Genomic DNA, 21,323 nt, shown 5'->3' with positions numbered 1-21,323 from the left:
ATTTGAAAAAGAATATGCAACTTTGATTTTTTTAGAAATCGAAATAATTTGCATCCTGATCACTTAATACAATGAATTAGTATATTAATTTAAGTCAAAAGATATGATTGGAATTCCATTCAACGACAAATTCTTGATAATAAAAAAAATTAATTTCAGGTTGGAAAATAAAAGCATTAGAAGGAATCAATTACGCATGTGCACAAAAACTATATTGTTGCTTCAAGATGTTATAATAATATTATTAGGAGTTTTCATTTGAAAGATTATCTAATTCAAATTTTTACATTTCTTAATGATGTAATTTGCTATAGTGCACTCAACTATTCAATTAGATATGCATGTTTGATGACTTTGTATCTCTCTTCTTTTGAGATTGTTTAACTCATCGCCCCTTTCTTAGCTCACCACTCAGCTCAATTCGTCGTGTCCTTCTCGACTTGTTATCTTCGTGCTCGCCTGTATTCAGCTCATCAACCTAATTTTTTAAGGAGTATCACCCATGACATGTTACTCTTAAAAAAAGTAATATATCATCGTACATGACACTTAATTATTTTTTAATAGTTATATTAGAAAACCACATTTATAAATATAAAGAAGGAAGTACAAGAGAAGGAAGAGAGAACAAGATACTAAACATAATTAATTGATTAATAATATTTATTAAATTAATAAAAGTAGTAACTTTGAAACGTAAAACAAAACATTGAAAAGAATGTAGGAGACTCAAACATTGCGGTGAATGAACCGCACGTGCCGCCGACGTTGTGACCAGGTACGAAGCAGTAAAGGTTATTTTTTGCCCGAATTTTTATTCGGTCAATTTCAAAGGTTCTGCTTCTTTCTTTAATGGCGTAGTTGGCTGCTGCTTAAAACGACCAAGGGTCCTTATATTTTTAAAAAGTTTTTTCTTAATTTTTTATGTTTAAAAATCGAAAATTAATAGAAAGGAAAAAATAAAAAAATATTGGTATGTTTGAATTTTTGGTATGCTTTTCTTTTTCTTCGAGCACAATAAAATTTTCGATAAAAAAATCAGGTACAAGTGAACGGTGAATGTTCATTATAATATAATCATGTGCCCTGAGCATACTAGTGATAATATGGAAGTGACGAGGCTGTTAGAGGGACCTCGATGATATGCATTGATCTAATATGTTGCAGCACATTCGGTTGATGTTATGGTGGAAATGGAGTGTGTAGATATAATATATTCTTAAGGAGAATAATCGAGTAATGAATTATATCGTAAAATTCTCTTAAAAAATTAATACTAATTGAATTAACACTCAATCAGTAATTTTAAATTAATCTATTTTTATTTCTATATCAGTCCGTCAATATAAAATTTTTAACTTGATCTATCCATTAAAATTTCAAGTGAAGTGTGGTTATGATTGTAGGTAGACAACGTCACAAGCCTTAAAAGAAGTCAAGTGAGTTTGTCACTGTACTAAAATTCCAATGCTTGAGAAATACTTTAATGAAAATTCAATGAATTGAATAAATTTAATATTTATTTTAGTAGACCATCATTCCATACAAAAGAATTTTTAGTGGTTTAGGTATAAATAGAGTTGATCATGGGTTGGGCGGCCCGCCCCGGCTCGAAGATCCGCCCGAAAAATAGAAGGGTTTGAGTAAAAATATAAGCTCGAAAAATAGGCTTGGGAAAAAAAATGAGGCCCGTTTATAAAATGGGCCGGGCCTCGGGTAAGAGTTTTTTTGCCCGGCCCGGCCCGAATTATATATTAATATTTTTTTTATTTTTAATCATTTTAAATTTTTAATATAACCATTTTTTATTATATTGTTAATTTGTGTATTGTTTTAAGAATTGTTTTAGTATCATTTTTATTTGTTTTAATATTTGTTTTTATGTTTTTAAATATATTTGATTTATTATATTTTAAATTTTTTTATTTAATGAAATAAGCAAAAAAAATGTAATATGAGCCGGGCCAAACTCAGGTTTGCAATTTTATTCGGGCCGGGCTTGGACAAATTTTTAGACCCATATTTCAGGCTGAGCCAGGCCCGAATTTGACCCGGCCCAACCCATGATCACCTCTAGGTATAAACTATGATATATTTTATTATTTAAAAAAAACAATAATAAAATCTTACAATCTTTTCTTACTCCATTCAATGAATTACTTAAGGGGTGAATGATTCTTTTTTTCATTGTGTGGGAGGGTATTTATATGCAAAGAATATGTATAGTGGGATTTATTATGTTGTTCCTTTAGATAGTACAAAGTTTTTACGTTCACGTGGATCTTAATGGTAACTGAAAGAAGTGTTTACACTGAAAAACGAGTAGATAGATGAAGAAAAAATGCTTCTTCTATCAACGAGTGGTTTATGACGAGTAGTTAATCTGAGAGGTTGATCAACTGAATATAGCTCGATAGATGGAAGATAAAGATTCGCTCTCAAATGTTTTGATGGCTAAAAATGCTACATGTCAAATTCATATTGTGATATAATATTCATAAAATTTCAAACTTCAAACTTAATAAATTAAAAAATATTATTTAGTTAAGCAAATTTGAACACATAATCATAGATTATTTTCAATTCAACTAAAATCCATTGTCAAAACAGAGAATATAGGTGGTTGTAAAAGGTTCACACAGTTATACAGCAATAATACAAATAAATTATTATTTAATTAATCCTTTGGGAAATCCAATTAAAGATCATTAATCAGCTACATTAGAGGCAAATTTAAAGTATCCTAATTGGAAAGGCAAAGTTAAAATAAAACGAAAATTGAAATTTCAATGTGCAATCCAGGTAGATTTTTCAAAAAGGCAGAAGCCATCATCTTCATTAGAGGTATGTTAATTTATTTAATTAATGTTGATTATTAATTAAGTAGGAACAAAAACTAAAGAGATTGTTTTTTTATTATTTTATTATATGTTCTGATCATATTTGTTTTTTTTAATATAATGCTTAGAATTATTTATAACCTCTTCTGATCCATAAATAGAAGGATAATACGCTTCAGTATACTGAAACTCATAAAACTTATAAATTTGTATTGATGTAAATTTGTCATAATAATTATAATTATATTTATATAAATTTTGATACGTTAATAATTTTTATTATACACCTTTGGTAATATTATTATTTTATATACTGTGTGTAATTTTATGGTAAAATTTATAATATATTTGAAAAAGCTCAACTTCCTTCCAGGAAGGAACCTGGAAGAAAAAATATAGAAAGAAAAAAGCAAAGGGACAATTGATTTAATGCGACACTTATCCAAACGTCACTATCACCATGTTATTTTCTAAAAGAATTTTATTTATTATTTTAGTACATTGTCTAGGGGCGATGTATCCGTTTTCCACAAGGAATAAAAAGTCTTTACATTTGTCTTTTCTTCTCACCCAATAAGCCATTAGTATTACTTTTCTTTTTGCTCCTCGTGTTGAATTATATTAACTAATTTTCTTAACCCGTACAGTGTACAGCTGGACCGTGCATAAATTTTTGAAATATAATATATTTTTATGATGAATAAAATTTAAAAGATCATATATGATATAATATATATATATAATCTTTTTCCCGGTTATAATTAAATATCACTAAACCATTTTCTAAGTTTATTATAAATTTTATGAATGATGTAAAAAATAATTTAAAGCATATTATTTTTTAAAAATCTTAGACTTATGAAAGGTGCAAAAATAAATACTTGAATATAATATAAAAATATACAATTATTTTATTCTATAAAAAAATACTTGAATAAGTGATAAAATATTATTTAATAATTCTGCACTACTCTTAAGTATATATATATATATATATTTTTTTTTTGTAAAAAGGCTAACTACTCAACAAATCTTCAATTTGTTTAATGTAACAAGTTGCAAATAGTGATATGCTAGGAAAAATATAAAAAATTATTTAATTAGTAAATATAATTATTTCAAGCATTATTATAATTTTTAAAATATATTATTGTTAATTGTAGCAATTAGTTACTATAATTTTGAGATTAAAATTAATTGTGAAATATGTGTTTAGATTTAAATATAGTAATAATGATAAGATGAGAATAAAAAAATTTATCTGTTTAGGACGTCAGGCTAAAATTTGAATATATTTAATATTTATGAAGTAAAATAATTATAAATAAAATCATATTTATGTGAAATAGTGATTTTACTAATCAAATGATGCTTATATATTACAATAGTTTGTGTTTTTTTCTTATTATCAACCAATTAGCTAATAGTGTCATAATTATTTAAAATTATTTATAATGCTAAATGTTAAATATAACTTGAATTAATGAATGGATTGTGAAAAAAAATTATTAAAATGTGAAATATGTTGCAAATGGCAAAAGTTGAACAATAAAAATGACTTTCACTAAAAATGCATTGTAAGAGTGAAAATGATAAAAATAATAATTTTTAACTTTAAATGAAATGATCTTGATAGTTTTTCAAATATTAAATATGGTACACTAGTTTAAATTTATAAAAATGTAACATTTTTATTTTATTTATCATGTTTTTGGTATAGAAAAATAATTACTAAACATGTTTTCATTGTTGAAATAAATTTTGATTTTGATTAGTAAATGTGTTTTTTAATTTTTAATTTTTAAAATAAAAAAGAAATTTTGTTTTTTGAAATTTTATATTAAAAAAAATTAAAGGAACAACTTATTGAAATAACTTTGATAGCTAATAGTCTAAAAAAATTGAATATTAATATGGAAAGTACAGTGAAATGTTAAAGGTCTTTTTTGAGTCAAGCTTAAAGCAAACACCAAAGAAGAAGAAAAAAACGTGAAGAAAGTCATCACATTAAAACAAAGATATTTTGGAAAAAAGGAAAAAAAAATTAATTTGAAAATTAAATGAAAAGGAAAGGTAGAAAAAAGATACTGAATTTCTATTAAATCCATTTCCTTGTAATAATTCCACTAGGGACTGATTTATGTAATAGTTGTTAATTTTAGGAGAAAAATTAGGGATTAATGTGAGAAAAATTATTAAATTTGAGGGTCAATCTATGTATTAGGCCAAATAAATACGATAAACATGATTATTTAACACACAGATTTTGAATTTAATTATATCTAAACGATACTAATTATAAAATTTAAATTAAAAATAATATAAATTTTAGGGAACCCGACAAATCTGCTTGTGTCAAATGGTGACGTCATCCGCCTAAATTCGTAAGCACCAAACAGATGTGAAATATTAACCACGTGCATTAAATGAACTTTCTGAGAAACTCATTCCCTAAAGCATGAAGGGCATGAAAAAGAAAAGAGAACCCACCATCCCCACTATTATTATTATTTATTTGTCACCTAATAATTAGAAGTTTTTTTTTGAAAAATCCGCCACACAAATTCATGTATCTAAATTCCCTATATAAACCCAAATTCCATTTGCCAAGCAAAGATTCAAATTTCTTAATTTTCTTTTTATTCTCTCTCTTAGAACAAAAAGCATCGCAATTTTCAGTTTTACCTGAAATTTCAGCTTACGAACTTGTTTTACCTGAAAATTTGAATTTTTAGCATCGGAAAAGCTTTCAATTTTCGTTATGGAAATGTACCCAAGTACGATTGATTCCGATTTAATGATGCTGGACTCAATTCGGAGACACTTACTCGGCGAATCATCCGACTTGCGGTTCACTTCTTCAAATGACTGTACCAACGTGGGCGCGGCTCCCCCTATGTTTTGCAGGAGCTCCAGCTTTAGCCGCTTGTACCCTTGTTTGACTGACACCTGGGGTGACCTCCCACTCAAAGAGAACGATTCTGAAGACATGCTAGTTTTCGGGTACCTTAGAGATGCTTTAACCGTCGGTTGGGCCCCCTCCGATCACTCTTCCCCGACTTTCCCGCCAATTAAACCGGAACCTCAGGAGATTCCGACGGAGACAGCGGTGAAAGAGGTTCCTACGGTGGCGAATGCGGCGGTTCCCACGGTGGTTCCTGCCAAAGGGAAGCATTACAGAGGAGTAAGGCAAAGGCCGTGGGGAAAGTTCGCGGCAGAGATTAGGGATCCGGCTAAAAACGGGGCTCGAGTTTGGCTAGGCACTTTCGAGACAGCTGAGGATGCGGCTTTGGCTTATGATAAGGCAGCTTATAGGATGCGTGGCTCAAGGGCTTTGTTGAATTTCCCATTGAGGGTGAATTCCGGGGAACCCGACCCAGTTAGGATCACGTCAAAGAGGGCAACACCGGAGCCATCTACTTCTTCGTCCTCGGGTTCAGAAAACGGGTCACCAAAAAGGAGGAGAAAAGTAGGTAGCGCGGCTCCGGTTGTAGCTCAAGCCGGTTTAAATATGGGTTTTGGAGCGTAAAGTATTGAGGTGGGACCTTGTACATGTGGTGAACAGCTATTAGTCAGTGAAATGCTGCTGAGGTGTTAATAGTGTAATGTAAGCAGAAGTAAGCTTATAGTTATGGACAACCTCCATCCCATAGGAATTTTGTAGAATCGGAAAAAAAGTTATTTTTGTTCTTAAAAATAGTATTAACAGCGTGGTTAAAAGTAAGCCCATTCTAAAGAAAAATTATACTTTTCCAATGGCACTTGATTAAAAGCAAATTTAGTGAAGCATATATAAACCAATATATGATAAAGAAAATTATATCATCCATGCTAATTGGTAAGCATAGTTTTTAGAACAGTCTATAGATTTGAGCACTACTAAAGATTAAAAAAAAATTATAAAATAATAAAAGACCGTTAAAGGCTCTTTCGATGAAGGGGAGCAGTCCCTAATCCATCCAATTTCATGTTTAGAATATGCCATACTAAGTATGATAATTAAATATAAAGATAAACTATAAAAATAGGTACTTTTGTTTGTCTCAAATTATATTTTAGTTACTTATATTTGAAATGTTACGTTTTAGTAACTTATGTTATCGTTTTGTTATGAAACGATCACTCTACCATTAAACTCCTTACCGCCCTAACAGCAATCCTACATGGTAATTCAAATGAATTTTAAATTCTAACTTGAATGTCCAACTGTTGAGATGAAAATAAGTTTTTAATTAAATAAATTGAATTTGTACTGTCACGTAAGACATTCAAGTTGGCATTTAAAACCCATTTGAATTGCCATGTAGGACTGCTATTAGGGAGGTAACGGTAGAGTGACCATTTTGTAACAAAATGATAACGTAAGTGACTAAAACATAACATTTTAAACATAAGTGACTAAAATGTAATATGAGGCAAACAAAAGTGATTATTTTTATAGTTTATCTAAATATAAAGATGACATTGGTAACACTATCAGCTTGTTGAATCCGGAGTAATTAATTTGACAAACTATAACGTAGACTTGTATGAACTCAGTAATGATTAATGATGCTAAAAGGATCATTAGTGTAAAACAAACCAAAAGTCCAATTTCATTCAAAATTTGTACCATATGTCAAATAAATGCTTATAAAAAAGATTAAATACATACATGCATTTGGATTTAAATATTTTTAAACATCATTTTGATTTTTGACTCTCTTGATGTTTCAAATCACCATCTAAACCATTCAATTCAAAAACATTAAACTATAAAATAGAACATGTTTGGTTTGGTTTTTAAAACATATATTTTAGTAAGAACCCAAAAATGGCGGCTGCAAAGGAATATTTTGAACTTACATTAATTTATTGGATTAAAATGGACTCTCAATATATGATTTGGATTTCAGCTTCAGATTTTGAAATGAACTGAACCAACTCAGATTATGGAATGAATCAATCTTAGTAGATAGCTGGAGCAATTGAAGAGCCTTGAATAAAAAGAATGCAGTCACACTGATACAAAATATGATACTAGTACCCTTTCATTTGATCTTTAAAACAGAGAAAGCCATTACTTTTCCTCTATATCATGAAAAGAAAGGGTTTTGATTGTTTGCTGATATATATATAAAGATGAAGGGCATACAGTCATATGATATGTTTGACTACGTCACAGTACATGAAGATTTTAGAATCTAATCAGTAACTGTTGATAGGAAATTGATGTTAATATGTACCTGCTGCCACTCCCATTTTCTTATGAAGTGCAATGACATTGAAGTTGAGTGACTCTGGATTTTTCTGGATCATGCCCTTTATCACTTTTGCTGCATCCTGTTGTTGTACAAGGAAACAATGGCAGTTAGTCGTAATCGTTATGTTATTAGAGCATAATGCGAATGTTTATCACTGAGAAATTAACGGAAACATGTAGAAGAATGCTGAAAATTAACATTCACACTAAACTTAGAGAGGTGGCAAACTCTTCTGAAACACGAAAAGGGACACAGAAGGAGTTGGGAGATGGATTGTGAATGATGAAGTTTATGCTTCAAACTATTAACTTATTCTACCAGTTGCAATTCCCTAACCCCAAAGTTGAAAGATATAGATGAGCTATGCACCTAGCTAAAAAATATTTAGTGTAATCGTCTTTTTGACAGCTAAATATATGGTAGAAGGAAAATCACAAGAAAAATAAAGTTTTAACTGGCCAGCACAAACCTGCAATAAGCTACTTGGCGAGGAAGCCCCATGTGAAATTGGTCCCGATTTTCTTCCATCAAGCTCATATAGTTTCCCTACATTAACAAGGGAAAAAACATTTAAGACCAAGGCAGTGAAAACAACTACATTTAAGATATTTCAAAAGCACCCCTAATGACCAGAGCAATAGATTATAGAGATCATCTTTCCCTTTCATTTTTATTTTGTTATATTCCAAAATGATGCACACAGAGAGAGAGAGAGAGAATGTACCATCAACACATGAGAAGCAGATAAAATGCGTATTCACATTGTCTGAAGCCTGACCAGGGAAATTGATAAGACAGAACAAGAGAAATGGGATTAGACCAGAAAAATAAAAATTAACCCTCGGTTGTAAGTATTGCAAAGATTCATCAATAGAGCAGCTCAGCTTCGCTATGACATATTGCAGAATGAAACCTTGATGAGCCATATTGTACGTAATTATATCCTTCCCTAACTTCAAGATGTCCTGGTTTTCAATTAATGGACCATGTAGAAAAAAAGTTACTTATAATGGATTTACCTCTGTTTCTCCAGCTGTAGCTGCTACGGAGTGAGCAACTTCCATTTCTCTTTCTTTTTCAAGAAATGCCGCGCGCTTTAAACCATACAACAATTTGAAGTCAGCTATGACAAATCTCAAAATATGCAGGCAAAAACACGTGCACACATGTGTGCATGCAGACACAGAGACAGAGAGAAGAAGAAGAAGAAGAAGAAGAACCTCCAATGGATCCATGCTGGCAGTAGACTTAAAAAACCTATCTAAATACGATCCCTCTTCTGAAAAAGACAAGAAAAAGAAAATAGTTAATGGATGCTTTTCACAAAATATGCTTACTAGCTACCTAATACCCTTTAGTTCAATGCTAAAAACTGCTTGGTTTGTCAAAGATCACAATAAAATTCAGTTCCTCACTTGAGACGGGAAAAGGGAAAGCACTAAGAAAAAGCCTACTCATCAATACAGGATATTCTTAATCGTGATTCTCCCAATAACTGTTATTCCATCTCATGACAACAAGCAAGCTGAAATATGATGATTAAATCGAAACATTACATGTTAAAGATATCACACGTTACAGCATATGAGAGGTCTAACAGGAATATAAAAAAAAGCATTACTCAATAAATGATGAATATTAAGACCAAACTTACGAAGCTTGATTTCAGAAGTGACATTTCCAACCCCATGAAGAAGCCCAATCGTTCCACAAGCATTTCCCACGGTTTGTTTCATGAAATAAACTTTACTGCTAACATCCTACACTCAAAACAAAAAAAGAGAGAAAAAGTTTCGAACTGAATCATACAGAGTTAAAAATTTCATTTTCTAGTTACCTTCAGAAACTACATCTATTAGTTACCATTGTCAATTCTAAACCTTGTACTTTCGTAATTTGATGAACTCCATCATAAATAGAGTAGTCAGTCTCATCAACCTAATAAATTCAAAAATATGAACACTATGCAGTATTCAACACAAATATACAAATATGCGGTTGACAAGGAGGATATATATAGAATGCACAAGTTCTTTGAACAAGTCGAGATCATAATCATATAGCAATCACAAGGCTTAACTACACAAGTCTGCACAATTTAAATTGCAATTTTATGGATTAAACATTTCCGGTTAATCTGGCAACAGTGTAATGCAAAACGCAAAGGAAAAAAGAACTGAGTTGCACTTACTCTTTTCTCATTATCCTGCCCCAGTCTCTCTTCTTCAGTCTGAAAACATTCAAACCATTGAAACATTACAAATTGTGTTGATTTGAGTTGTATCAATGAAGTTAATTTTCAAGATATGAGCCGACTAGGCGAGTGCTAATGCTGGAAAAGAATTAAAGTTTATAAGTTGCAAATACCTGAGAAGTTATTGGGAAAAGGAAAAGGACAGCAAGAACAGGCTGAGGAACCATTGCTAACAGTTCATCCTCCAAGCCGTACACATCGCAACACTCTGCTTCATTCTCTGGAAGACCCAGACCCCAAAGAAACTGCAGAATAATACCCATATTAACATTTCCAAGGAATTAAAAATATATTTATTAATATCAGCAATAGACTGATTACAGTTTAATTTGCTTCAGGGGGGAAAATAACAACTCTCTATTAGTATGGAACGAAATTTTCCATGAAAAAATTTTGATGTTTTCTCTGTAACCAAACATTAAGAAAGTAGATTAGAAAAAAGAAAAAGAAAAAAAAGTTGGAAAATGAAAAGCACCTGGTTCATGACATCGGGATTAGCCTCGAGAGGAAGCCACCTCTTAGCAGAAGAACTTCCTGCTGGAGTTGCCATTTTGATTGCTTTTTTGTTTTGATATAAATGGGGAATTCAATATTTTCAATAAATAGGGTTTCGGATTGAAGAGTAAGGGAAAACTGAACAATGAGTCGATTAAAAGTTTCAAGCTTTGTCAGTGTTTTTCTTTTTAATTTTAAATCTGATGAAAACAGACTAATAATAAAAACATAAACTTTGTTTCATGGGCTCTTGATGGGCCCATACAGTTAACTTTGAAAAAAATAAAACAAGAACAGCAAGTACATCATTTTTTATGGTGCTTTTTTAGCCTATTCTGACACCAAAAAGCTTAACCCCATTAATACCATCAACATATCGTTCACCAACAATGTACTTTTCTGGGACATTTCGATGTATATCTATCATGTAAAACATTCTTTTTTGTCCCTCCTCATCTACATGGTAACATCCATAGAAGATGACAGTGTCTCCAGGGTTCAAGCTGTTCATTATAACGAAGTCTCTCCATCCTTTTGCGAATAAAAAAACCTTGATTCTACCCCAATATGAGTATCGGAAAGTCCAGGGTCTGTAATATTTGTCATAGAAAGTTATATCAATGGAGTCTCTTCCCATTTGAACTCCATTCCCTGAACTGTTGTTACCAACTGGGGGCAAGAATTGCAATGCGTATTCCTTGGGGATTTGAAACAGGTCGGCGTCACTCACATCTATTTGTGTCAGCTCCTTATGGAATAACATTTCACATGAGAGACCCTTTGCGTTTATTAAGCTGCCTGGTAGAGTTTTCTTTGCCAGAGATTGATGTACAAGGAAGGCGGTGAAATGAGATGAGTATGTTTTATCCTTGATCATGTTCAGGATCTCATCATCTGAGTACCAGCTCTGGAATGATTTCTCTTGAGGTGTGTAAATATTGTAAGGTAAGTTGAGGGAAGCGTCGGTTTTCAGCAATTTGAGAGCTGCTCTATCATAAGCAATGGCTGCCTCCTCTTCTGTGTAATATGTTCCAAGCCAGTATGCTCTGTAATTGAAAGAAATCCTTGCACCCCATTTGTGACTTTCGAGTGGAAGCACTCCTTTGAATCTCGTGGACAACCTCCTGCTGCCGGTGTCGATGCCGCTGCATCTGCCACTGATCTTCTGATATGGGGTAGTCTTGTTGTTTGAATTTGGACTTCCTTCCATTGCTACTCCACCTATAAAGACCTGTTTGAAATGAAAACACACCCACAGACCATGGGGATTCTGCCTTTTATAAGGAGAAACCATTACTTCTCAAGAACAGCAACTTGTACAAAGCCCAACATGGAAAGGGCTGGTTATGGTAACTAGAGACTGGAAAATTCATCAAACATGACTATTGTTATGGTAGCTATCACTGACTTTCCTAACGTGAACTTCAGACATTAACTAGAATGGAAAGTAAAAAACTTGTTTGAGGCCATACTCTATTTATGGAATGAGACATTGTAATTGTTAATAAAAATGACACATTCCAGGGTTTTTGCTAAGCTGTCGTTGGCTTTTTTTCCTTTTCAGTATTGTCATTGATTCGGTTCATTTATGTATAATTATCACATTTCTCAACCAGATAATGAAGGACAAACATGACACACATATATAAGGTACATATACTGTTAATTAATGAATGAGCTCGTTAGAAATTAAAATTAATATGCAAAAGTTATATATCAATGTTAGTCGGTGATGAATGGTAATACTACAAACATGATAATTTTGTATTTCGCATTTAATATGAAAGCTAAAAACCTCAACGTTTGACGTATTGATCAAATGTCTTCACCCGATACCCACATTGTGTAATCGAAGTGGGTATGTTACAATCACTTTTTTTTCCCTTTTTTATTTACGAGGAAATTACAATACTAGAGTTGGAGAAGGATTTTAGATGCAGAGATTCTAACCCTAAACTTGCTATGATCTCAAGAGTGACCACATGAACGTATTTTCAAATGAATAAAGCTTGGGTTTCGGAAAGTGGGGATTTAGATCTTCGAAAAAAATACCATTAAGAACACAGCTGCTTATAAAATTCAAACCACCATAGAAATGATTTTGGCATTCAAGGTTGATATAAATTATTATTTCTGACATTTTAATTGATATTAAAGAGTTCATCCAACATAAAGACTTCTCAAAGGTCCAAATTTAGAACAAAGTAAGAACTGTTATTAGTAAACAAACTTATGAAGAAGCCATTTTTTTAGTAACAGTCTGGGTCTTTCTTATTCCCCGGTATATATTGGCTTTCGCCTTTCAGCAAATGCTGCTAAGCCTTCCAAGCGATCCTTTGTATTCAAAGTCTGTTCGTAGCATTCTTCTTCTAAATCCAAAGCTGAAACCATCTCTCTCTCAATCCCCTCGTTTATAGCCCTTTTTGCCATCCTTATTGCTATCGGACCCTGCTAAGAATATGTTGCTTGAACATTCAATAATTTGTATAGGGTCACATAGAGCTGAAGCCTTTGCAATTCTGATTAAACTTAAATTAAAATTTCATGGATGTTAAATGAACAAACTTAGAGAAAGAAAATACCACATGGACTTCCAAGCAAAGACAATTCTGAAGATGCATAAATATTACCTTCTGATTAATTTCCCGAGCAATTTCTAAAGCTTTGGGATGAGCTTCACCAGCAGGAACACAGTAATTAACAAGACCTGAAATATCACAGACCTTGTTTACTACTGGAGTTGGATAGCTATAAAACACAGGAAGGGAAAAAAGCAGCTTATTGGTTTGCATACCCATGGACATTGCATCCCTGCCACCAATTCTTCGACCAGTAAAAATAATGTCCTTTGCTATTGACTTTCCAACCAACCTAGGAAGTCTTTGAGTCCCACCTGCACTGTTAAATATAGGGGCCAATGAGCTACCACCTTCAGATTTCAATCGAAAACCTGATCAAATACTGAAACGAGATTTAGTTCAAACCCGGGTATTATGGCAAGTCCTGTTTCTGGCAAACCCAATAATGCATTTTCCCCTAAGAAAATTTGAAGGAAAATTCATTAAAAAGATAATCTCAAGGGAAAAAAAAAACAGACAATGTAACCAGACATTCTAGAAGCAAATAAAGGTGATTACGAAATGATTTAAAATATAAGACTAACCACAGATCCTAAGATCACATGACAAAGCCATTTCAAGTCCTCCACCCAATGCAGCACCTTCGATAACAGCAATAGTAGGAATTTGAAGTTCCTGAACTAAATAAACAGTAGTTCATGTAAGCACTCAATCTAAAATAAGACCATTCCAACAGCATTAGTAAAGGAATCATGAAGTTGATGGTGAAGTGTATCTTTATGCAACAATGTTAAAAGATTGAAACCCGGACCCAGCTTTAGGATGAAAAATATTGGAACTGAGACATACACTTCCTCGCATCTCACTGTTTGAATATATATATATATACACACACAAAAACATAATAATCAAACCATTTGAATATCAATGTGTTAACAAGTCAATCAACCATCACAAAACATCTTAGAAACTAAGAAATAACCTCTATTAACGAGAAAGTGGATCGTAAGTAGTTGACAAAAGAGTGAACCTCAGCAGCAGTCATCTTCTTCCGTTCCTGCCAATCAAAGGCCGAGCAAACAACAAGATCAAATTATCTCACTTAACTCAAGCTTGACCGTTAATGATCAAATTATCGCATCCCCCAGCAGGAAATTCACCCTCATTACTGCTAATAACCACATTATCAATTAAGATGAAATCAAATTTTCACTTTACAAAAAATACTCTTTTTATACTTTCAGAAGGTAAAGGAACAAAGAGTGATAAAAGAAACAAGTAAAAGAAAGCAAATTTCACCTTTAAATCAGCGCCAGCGCAGAAAACCTTGGGAACAGAACTAGAGATCATAACTACACGAGCTGAGGAATCTCGATCGATAGCTTCGAAGGCATGGCGTAAGCCACTCAACATATCTTTCCCAATTGCATTTTTTGCTTCGGGCCGGTCCAAATTGACCTCAACGATTCCTGTCAATTACGTACTTAAAAAATTAAGCTTTAAAAAAAAAAAAGTCGTGAGATTTCTTTAAAGGAAAAATAAGTACCGGAATTATAGTCGGAGAGACGGTTGAGCTTGACAGATTCGGATAAAGAGGGTTCTAAAATCAGAGTCCTTAATGTTTGAAACCGAGAGTTATGCGAAGGGAAATTTTGAGAAAAGGTAGAAATTTTAGATCGTTTGGCGCAGTGATAGCCGAGCGATTTTGTTAGAACGGTTAATGCAGCCATTTTTGGCCCCTTTTTCTGCTTTAATTCTTTATCGGAAGCAAAAAAATAAAATTTGCAGCGTGGAGCGAGAAATAGTGGGTGAGCTTTCGCCTATTGGAGTCTCGGCCGTTGCTTAGGGTCAAAATGGTCAATGAGAGGGTCGTGACGTCATGTCCTCATCGGACTTGAAACGCAACGCTTCACTAATGAGTGCATAGCCTGGCAGTGTTTAAAAAGGCTGAGAAGGATGATGTGTGGTGCCCTAGCCCGTTAGAGCGCAATTTTGTTGGGCTAAGATTTGGGTTTAAGTTATAAAACTGGTAAAATAGCCCATCTTAAATGATGATTAAATTTGGTTCAATCCATCGTTCAGTTCACAGTTTCTGGTTTAGTACGGGTTCAAACTATTCTCATAAAATTTGGTTAACCATTGGACCAATCAATTTCTGATTAAACTGATACCAGTTTGCTCAACTCTGGGTGCACACGATGGTCTGGAACAAGCCTGGAAGCTAGGTATAAATCAGAAAATGATTTTTTAAGTAGTTAGCTGAAAATTTTTAATTTATTTTATAAAATGTTCAAATGATATAATTATTTTTACATTTAACAAAATAATAACTTTAACTTTTTTGTATTTTTACCAATTGAGTTTATGTCACTTGATTTAAGACATCAAATTTAATCAGACATTTTATTAAAATATAAATAATTATATAAAGTAGTGATTAAATATATGAATTAACTTAACTTTTAAATTCGTCACCCATCGTTATATTTTTCTCTATTATAATTATCTTTTTATGTCATATTTTTATAATACGTAATGTGGTTATAAATTAAACTAGTGATTAAAGTTGAATTTTTGCCACTAAAGACAATATAAAATAAATTCAATAAATTGCATTTTTTTATTGAAACATTTTTATATTAATTAATTATGAAAAATACATGTTTATATTAAATATATAATGAGAAAACCTTTTTATGGTGAATTATGTTTATATTAATATATGAAAAATATTTGATATATTGTTAATGGAGTTTTTAGACTCCACAATCAGAATTAAGAGATTGATAATTGTTTTATAATAACATAGTAAAATCTTTTGAAAAATGAGACATAATAATTTTTTAAAACTACCTGTAAAATAAAAAAATATATTATCAGTATATCAAATATTAACCTTTCATATATATATAGAAAAGTATATTTATATTAATTACATAATAAGAAAGAAAACGAAAAGACTAAAGAATATCCATATAATTTTATAAGTTCTGGACAAAACATTTGAAGGAACTTTTTAATAATAAAATTTGTCCTAGATTTTTATTAAAAGTGTTTTTTGGAAATTTACTTTATAATTATTTAAAAAGATAAATATATTTATAAAAAAATTAAAGAAAATTTACACTACTTATATGATTACCTCTACCATACTTAATTTTTATATTTTAATTTTATTTTTGTAATATCATTAATTAATACCTTAAGTTAAAATGATGAAATAGACACCTGTTCATCTAACTTTATAAATTATAATTATACAAGAGAAATTAATGAGGAAAGTCCAATTGGTACTTGGTAAATTTCCTAAATTTTGAGTTATCTACAATTTAAGAAGTGCTTAATGTCTGCACTCGTCTCTGTGTTGAACATCTTAAAATGTGTTTAGCCCCCCAACCAACCAAGTCTTCGTTATCCTTTCTTTATGTATGCAACTTATCTCTCTAAATCCAATCATTCCTTTACGTCTCTTGTTTTTTATATTCCTCTCATTTAATACATACAATACATATATTAACCATATCACTTTTATTGTTTATTCAACATCATGTCCTATTCATATTTGAAAATTACTTGTTTGTGGTCATTAACAAAAATGTTCCAATATATAAAATGGTTCTTTCAATATTTGGCAAGTGGCCAAGTTTAACTATTAATTTGTAGAAAAATATTGTTGGACAAAATACGTTAGCAACTCTCCACCTTTACCAATCAATAATATATCTCAAAGTTTCTAAAAATTATATTTTTTTCAAGAAATATTAGTATAGTTTTGGAGTTATTCTCTATTTCCTTTCTTTGTCATCCGTTTTATTTTTAAACTGTTACAAGTACGTTATAATTAGAGTACAACAAGTATTAAGTTATTAGAACATAACGAATTGTCTTAATAATCACAAAGTAGAATCAAATTATTATAACACTAATCAATTAAGAACAAGAGCAATCTAGACTAAAGTCGATGAACTAAAACTCACAAATAACAATTGCATATGTGCATATAATTACGCATGATGAGCCTCGAGCCTAGATACTCAACACCCAAGGACTTCTCTTCACCAATATGAATCCAATTTCTAGGTACAATCCTTTGAAAAGAAATCAAGGTTATTAAAAGCGGATTAATTTATTAATGGCATCAAGTATAGGGAAAAGAAAGGAATTAATTGGGCTAGGGGTAAGGCAATAGTAAGATGGTTGCATGTGTGAATAGAGAGCTGTCATTCAACTGCATGAAACTTTCTTCTTCTTCTTCTTTTTCCTGTACTTTGAATTCATAGTATTTTGGAGAAAGTTTGGTTCAAAAATTCTCTATTTCTTAGATCTTTGAAAAGTTAACTATAAATACTTTGTTGGTAAGCTTCCATGGGACCTACCAAAACAAAAAAACAGGTCTAAAGGGCTTGAGAAGCCATCGTATGTATGTTACACTGGCATTAAATTAATTTTACCAACATTATTAATTATAATGAATAAGATGAAACTTTTGGATGTTTTAATGATAAGGTGTGTTATGATGGTTGCTTAATTAATTTTTTAATTATGTGATTAGAGTTTTAATTTTTATTAAAAAAATAGAATATAATTTATGATCAGTCGTTTATTTCTTTAAAAAGTACCCATAATAAATAAATTAATTACGATTACTAACAATAAATACCCTATTTTGATTTTTAAAAAAATTAAATATTTATTTTACTTTAACATTTTAATAATTAATATTAAATATAAATATTTTTTTTTGAAATTGTTTAAATTTAATTCGAGCCATTTGAATATATCAAATGTTAAAAAAAACTGATGTACTCTATACTCTCGCAAATCTTTTAAATTAAATTAGGTTTGACATGATCTTATCATTAAATATCATATAGGCACATAAACTCACATCACCCTTTTAATTTAACGGTAAATTATACAATAATTACCTTATTATTCTTTAATTATGAAAAATTATTAAATGGTCAATAAATTATTTAATTCTATCTTTTTTTTGTCATTAATTGACTAACGATGGCAGCTTTTAAAATTGGCATAATAACAATTTTAACTCTCAACAATTTTAAATTATGTGAAACTAGTCTTGATTCTAAAAAAAATAACCTTAACATTTATACATTGTGTAATTTTTTTCCCCTTTTTATAACATTTAGGGTTAATTTTAAAAGAATAAGAATATAAATAAGAATATAAAAATTATTATCTTGAATTTTGGGTGTTTCCATTTTTGTATATTTTCAATCAAATTTAACTAATAGTTTTTTTAGCTTTTAAAGTGAAAGGGTCACAAAAAAAAAACCAATTTACACAATATATAAATGTTGAGGGTTAAATTTTATAGAGCAAAGACAAATTTATACAATGTATAAATGTTGAGGTTAAAGTTGTTATTATTCCAATTTTAAAATTACAACCTTTAATAAGCAGGTCACCAAAAAAGACAAAATTGAATAGTTCTATTATATCAAATTTAAAAGCTATCACCCTCAATCAGCTAGTCACCAAAAAGGTAAAATTGAATAGTTTAATGATTATTTTGTAACTTTTCATAGTTAAGTGACCAAATAATTAGATGACTATTTTGTAAATTTTCATAGTTACATAACAAAAAATGAATTTATTAATAGTTAAGTGATTACTAATATAATTTACTTTTAATCAAATCACAACTTACCATGTTAACTAAACTTGTTAATAAGTGACTCGCTTAACCCACTTGGGTAAGGATTGGGTAAGAATTTTAAAAGGTTTTAAAATATTTTTATATACAATTAATTATAAATATATAAATATGAAATTATATTTTTATTATTTTATTATTTATTGAACAATAAAGTTGGACGCTTTGATTGGATCAAATCAAATGAGACCCAAGTTTAAACCTACTTTAGAAATAAGTTATAACTCATCTTAACTTAACTTAGACATATGAACAACAGAGACATTGTAATCAGATTAACATTGTTAAATTGAAAAAATTATAAAGTTCAAAGTTTTGAAATTAAAATATTGAAACTAAATTTCAAAATTTTAAAGAATACATAAACTAATGGGGTTAGACATACCCGATGATTTTAGAAATGAATTAATAGTCGAATTTGTCAAACCACCAGTTTGTCGGTCCAAACAATTTAATTAAATTTTTTTTAAAAAAATCAATCACTAGTTCAATCCATTCATATCAGTTCCTGATATAACTAGTTCAAAATCATTCTTTAAACCAATACTCTAACTAATTCCTAATCTAACAGGTTCGACTGATCGTTTCGATTTAAATATAATTGGAGTGTTAAATACAGTCCTAAAATATATCATATACATTTAAAAAAGGATTCTGAAAAGGAAGGAATATAAATGCTATTTAATATAATCTTTTCAACAATTCTATTGATTATGTTCAAATTTTATTATTATTTAATTTATAAAATTATTCACTAGACATGTAACTTTCTCAGTTTCTCTTTCTCATATGATATAACTTCTTTCTTTTTATTTTTCATTTCTATTTTCTCACCCTCGTTTAGGACCTTTATCTTTTTTTATATATATAAATAAAATAAAATATTTTTCTAAAAAAATTAAAACAATCTTTTTAAAAAGCTACCTCTATTTCTTAACCACTAATTTTTAGTGACCAGATAACTCATTTTACCCCTATCTTTTTTAAATATTTCTATCTATATATTAAAGAAAGGTCACATGGAGTATATCAACAATAAAAAAGTAAGGTCACATGGAACACGCCCACCATGTTTCTTTTCCTTTTTTGTTTAGTGGTTAAATTCTAGCTTTGCTCCTTTTAATAAGTTAAAATTTGAGATTTAATCCTTATATTTTAATTCTAACATAATATTAGCTCTATATTTTTATTATGTTATTAATTGATTTAATATTTTTTAATGTAATTAACTAGTTTAAATAGTTAATATTATTAACTTTTCAATTAAAATGTTACGTGATTATATATAATTTTAAAGTAAATTTATAAATCCAAAAAGTATAAGGATTAAATTCTTGAAAATAAAAGTAGGAAGAGTAAATTCCAAATGCAAAGTGTAGAGACTTAGAGTCATGGTTATTTGAATCGATCGAGGACCAGTTGAATTAAGCTAAAAATTTGATTGAGCTATTTTTTTTTTGTTTTTAAAATGTTTTGTTTTTCTTTTTTAGTGATTTATTCAATTGAACCATACAAACTAGTGGTCTAACCAATTCGACCACCGGTCCAGTTATGAAAATCTTGCTTATAGTATATTTTGACTTTTAAAATTTTACTCTATAATTTGATATAAACAAGTAATCAACCTAACACGAAATATGGGTAGACCATACTAGTTTTTTAATTATCGTTTACTTTCTCATATTTTTTCTTTATTTTCTCTATTACTCGTCTTATTTTATTATTCATATTAATTATTGTTATACACCCTCACCCTATCAATCCTTATCAAACCTTATGATTAAAAAACACTTGGTAAAGCTCGACCTTGCCAAAATACCACATCACACAATACATGCCCACATAATCCCTAAAATATATACAAGAAATAGTTCTTGTCAACGCTCATCAATTTATCACTTCTCTAACATGGTGAACTCTCAGTCTAATCTCTTCAAGTTGAATTCAAAAATGCCTCTAAGTCAACACCCACCACTCTACTTCTATACCTAAGAAACATATAGAGTGTTTATGTTGGGTATGGGTCCCACTATGTGGGAAACCCATATTTTTTGCCACAATGTTTTGCCCTCTTTTTGGTTTTGTCAAAAGCCATTTTTGGGGGGCTTTTAACGTGGGAGTGGGCAGAAATTTTAGTAGAGCTAAAACAAAAAAAAATCTCAAATTAAAACAGAGAGAAAGAGAGAAGAAATTTTCAGTTTTTTCAAGTTTGGTGCAGCAGTGATCAACTCT

The 21,323-nt window shown here is 30.4% G+C and overlaps 3 protein-coding genes across 4 annotated transcripts; all 3 read right to left on the bottom strand.

Moving 5' to 3' along the window:
- Nucleotides 1-5,314: 5,314 nt before the first annotated feature.
- On the bottom strand, nt 5,315-11,034 carry LOC107939903 (ubiquitin carboxyl-terminal hydrolase 3). Its single transcript, XM_016873292.2, has 10 exons — nt 10,813-11,034; nt 10,451-10,582; nt 10,275-10,313; nt 9,738-9,843; nt 9,304-9,362; nt 9,103-9,177; nt 8,808-8,856; nt 8,553-8,629; nt 8,066-8,162; nt 5,315-5,998 (listed from the first exon to the last, which is right to left on the bottom strand). The coding sequence occupies exons 1-10, from the start codon at nt 10,885-10,887 to the stop codon at nt 5,925-5,927; spliced, it is 783 nt and encodes a 260-aa protein (XP_016728781.2). The 5' UTR covers nt 10,888-11,034; the 3' UTR covers nt 5,315-5,924.
- A 123-nt stretch (nt 11,035-11,157) lies between these two features.
- On the bottom strand, nt 11,158-12,126 carry LOC107939901 (AP2/ERF and B3 domain-containing transcription factor At1g51120). The gene has a single exon (XM_016873290.2). It carries the CDS (start codon nt 12,124-12,126, stop codon nt 11,158-11,160), a length of 969 nt encoding a protein of 322 aa, XP_016728779.1.
- An 820-nt stretch (nt 12,127-12,946) lies between these two features.
- On the bottom strand, nt 12,947-15,320 carry LOC107939885 (probable enoyl-CoA hydratase 2, mitochondrial). 2 transcript variants are annotated; one of them, XM_016873269.2, is made up of 8 exons: nt 14,958-15,320; nt 14,711-14,880; nt 14,394-14,468; nt 13,996-14,086; nt 13,817-13,868; nt 13,627-13,730; nt 13,463-13,539; nt 12,947-13,280 (listed from the first exon to the last, which is right to left on the bottom strand). In XM_016873269.2, the coding sequence occupies exons 1-8, from the start codon at nt 15,139-15,141 to the stop codon at nt 13,104-13,106; spliced, it is 930 nt and encodes a 309-aa protein (XP_016728758.2). In that variant the 5' UTR covers nt 15,142-15,320; the 3' UTR covers nt 12,947-13,103. The 2 variants fall into 2 exon arrangements, with proteins under 2 accessions (XP_016728758.2, XP_040939380.1); XM_041083446.1 differs by having other exon boundaries at nt 14,442-14,468.
- Between the last annotated feature and the right edge of the window lie 6,003 nt (nt 15,321-21,323).

This window comes from Gossypium hirsutum, chromosome A12 (genome assembly GCF_007990345.1).
Source record: "Gossypium hirsutum isolate 1008001.06 chromosome A12, Gossypium_hirsutum_v2.1, whole genome shotgun sequence".
Lineage (NCBI taxonomy): Eukaryota > Viridiplantae > Streptophyta > Magnoliopsida > Malvales > Malvaceae > Gossypium > Gossypium hirsutum.
This window is presented reverse-complemented; position numbering and strand designations above follow the sequence as displayed.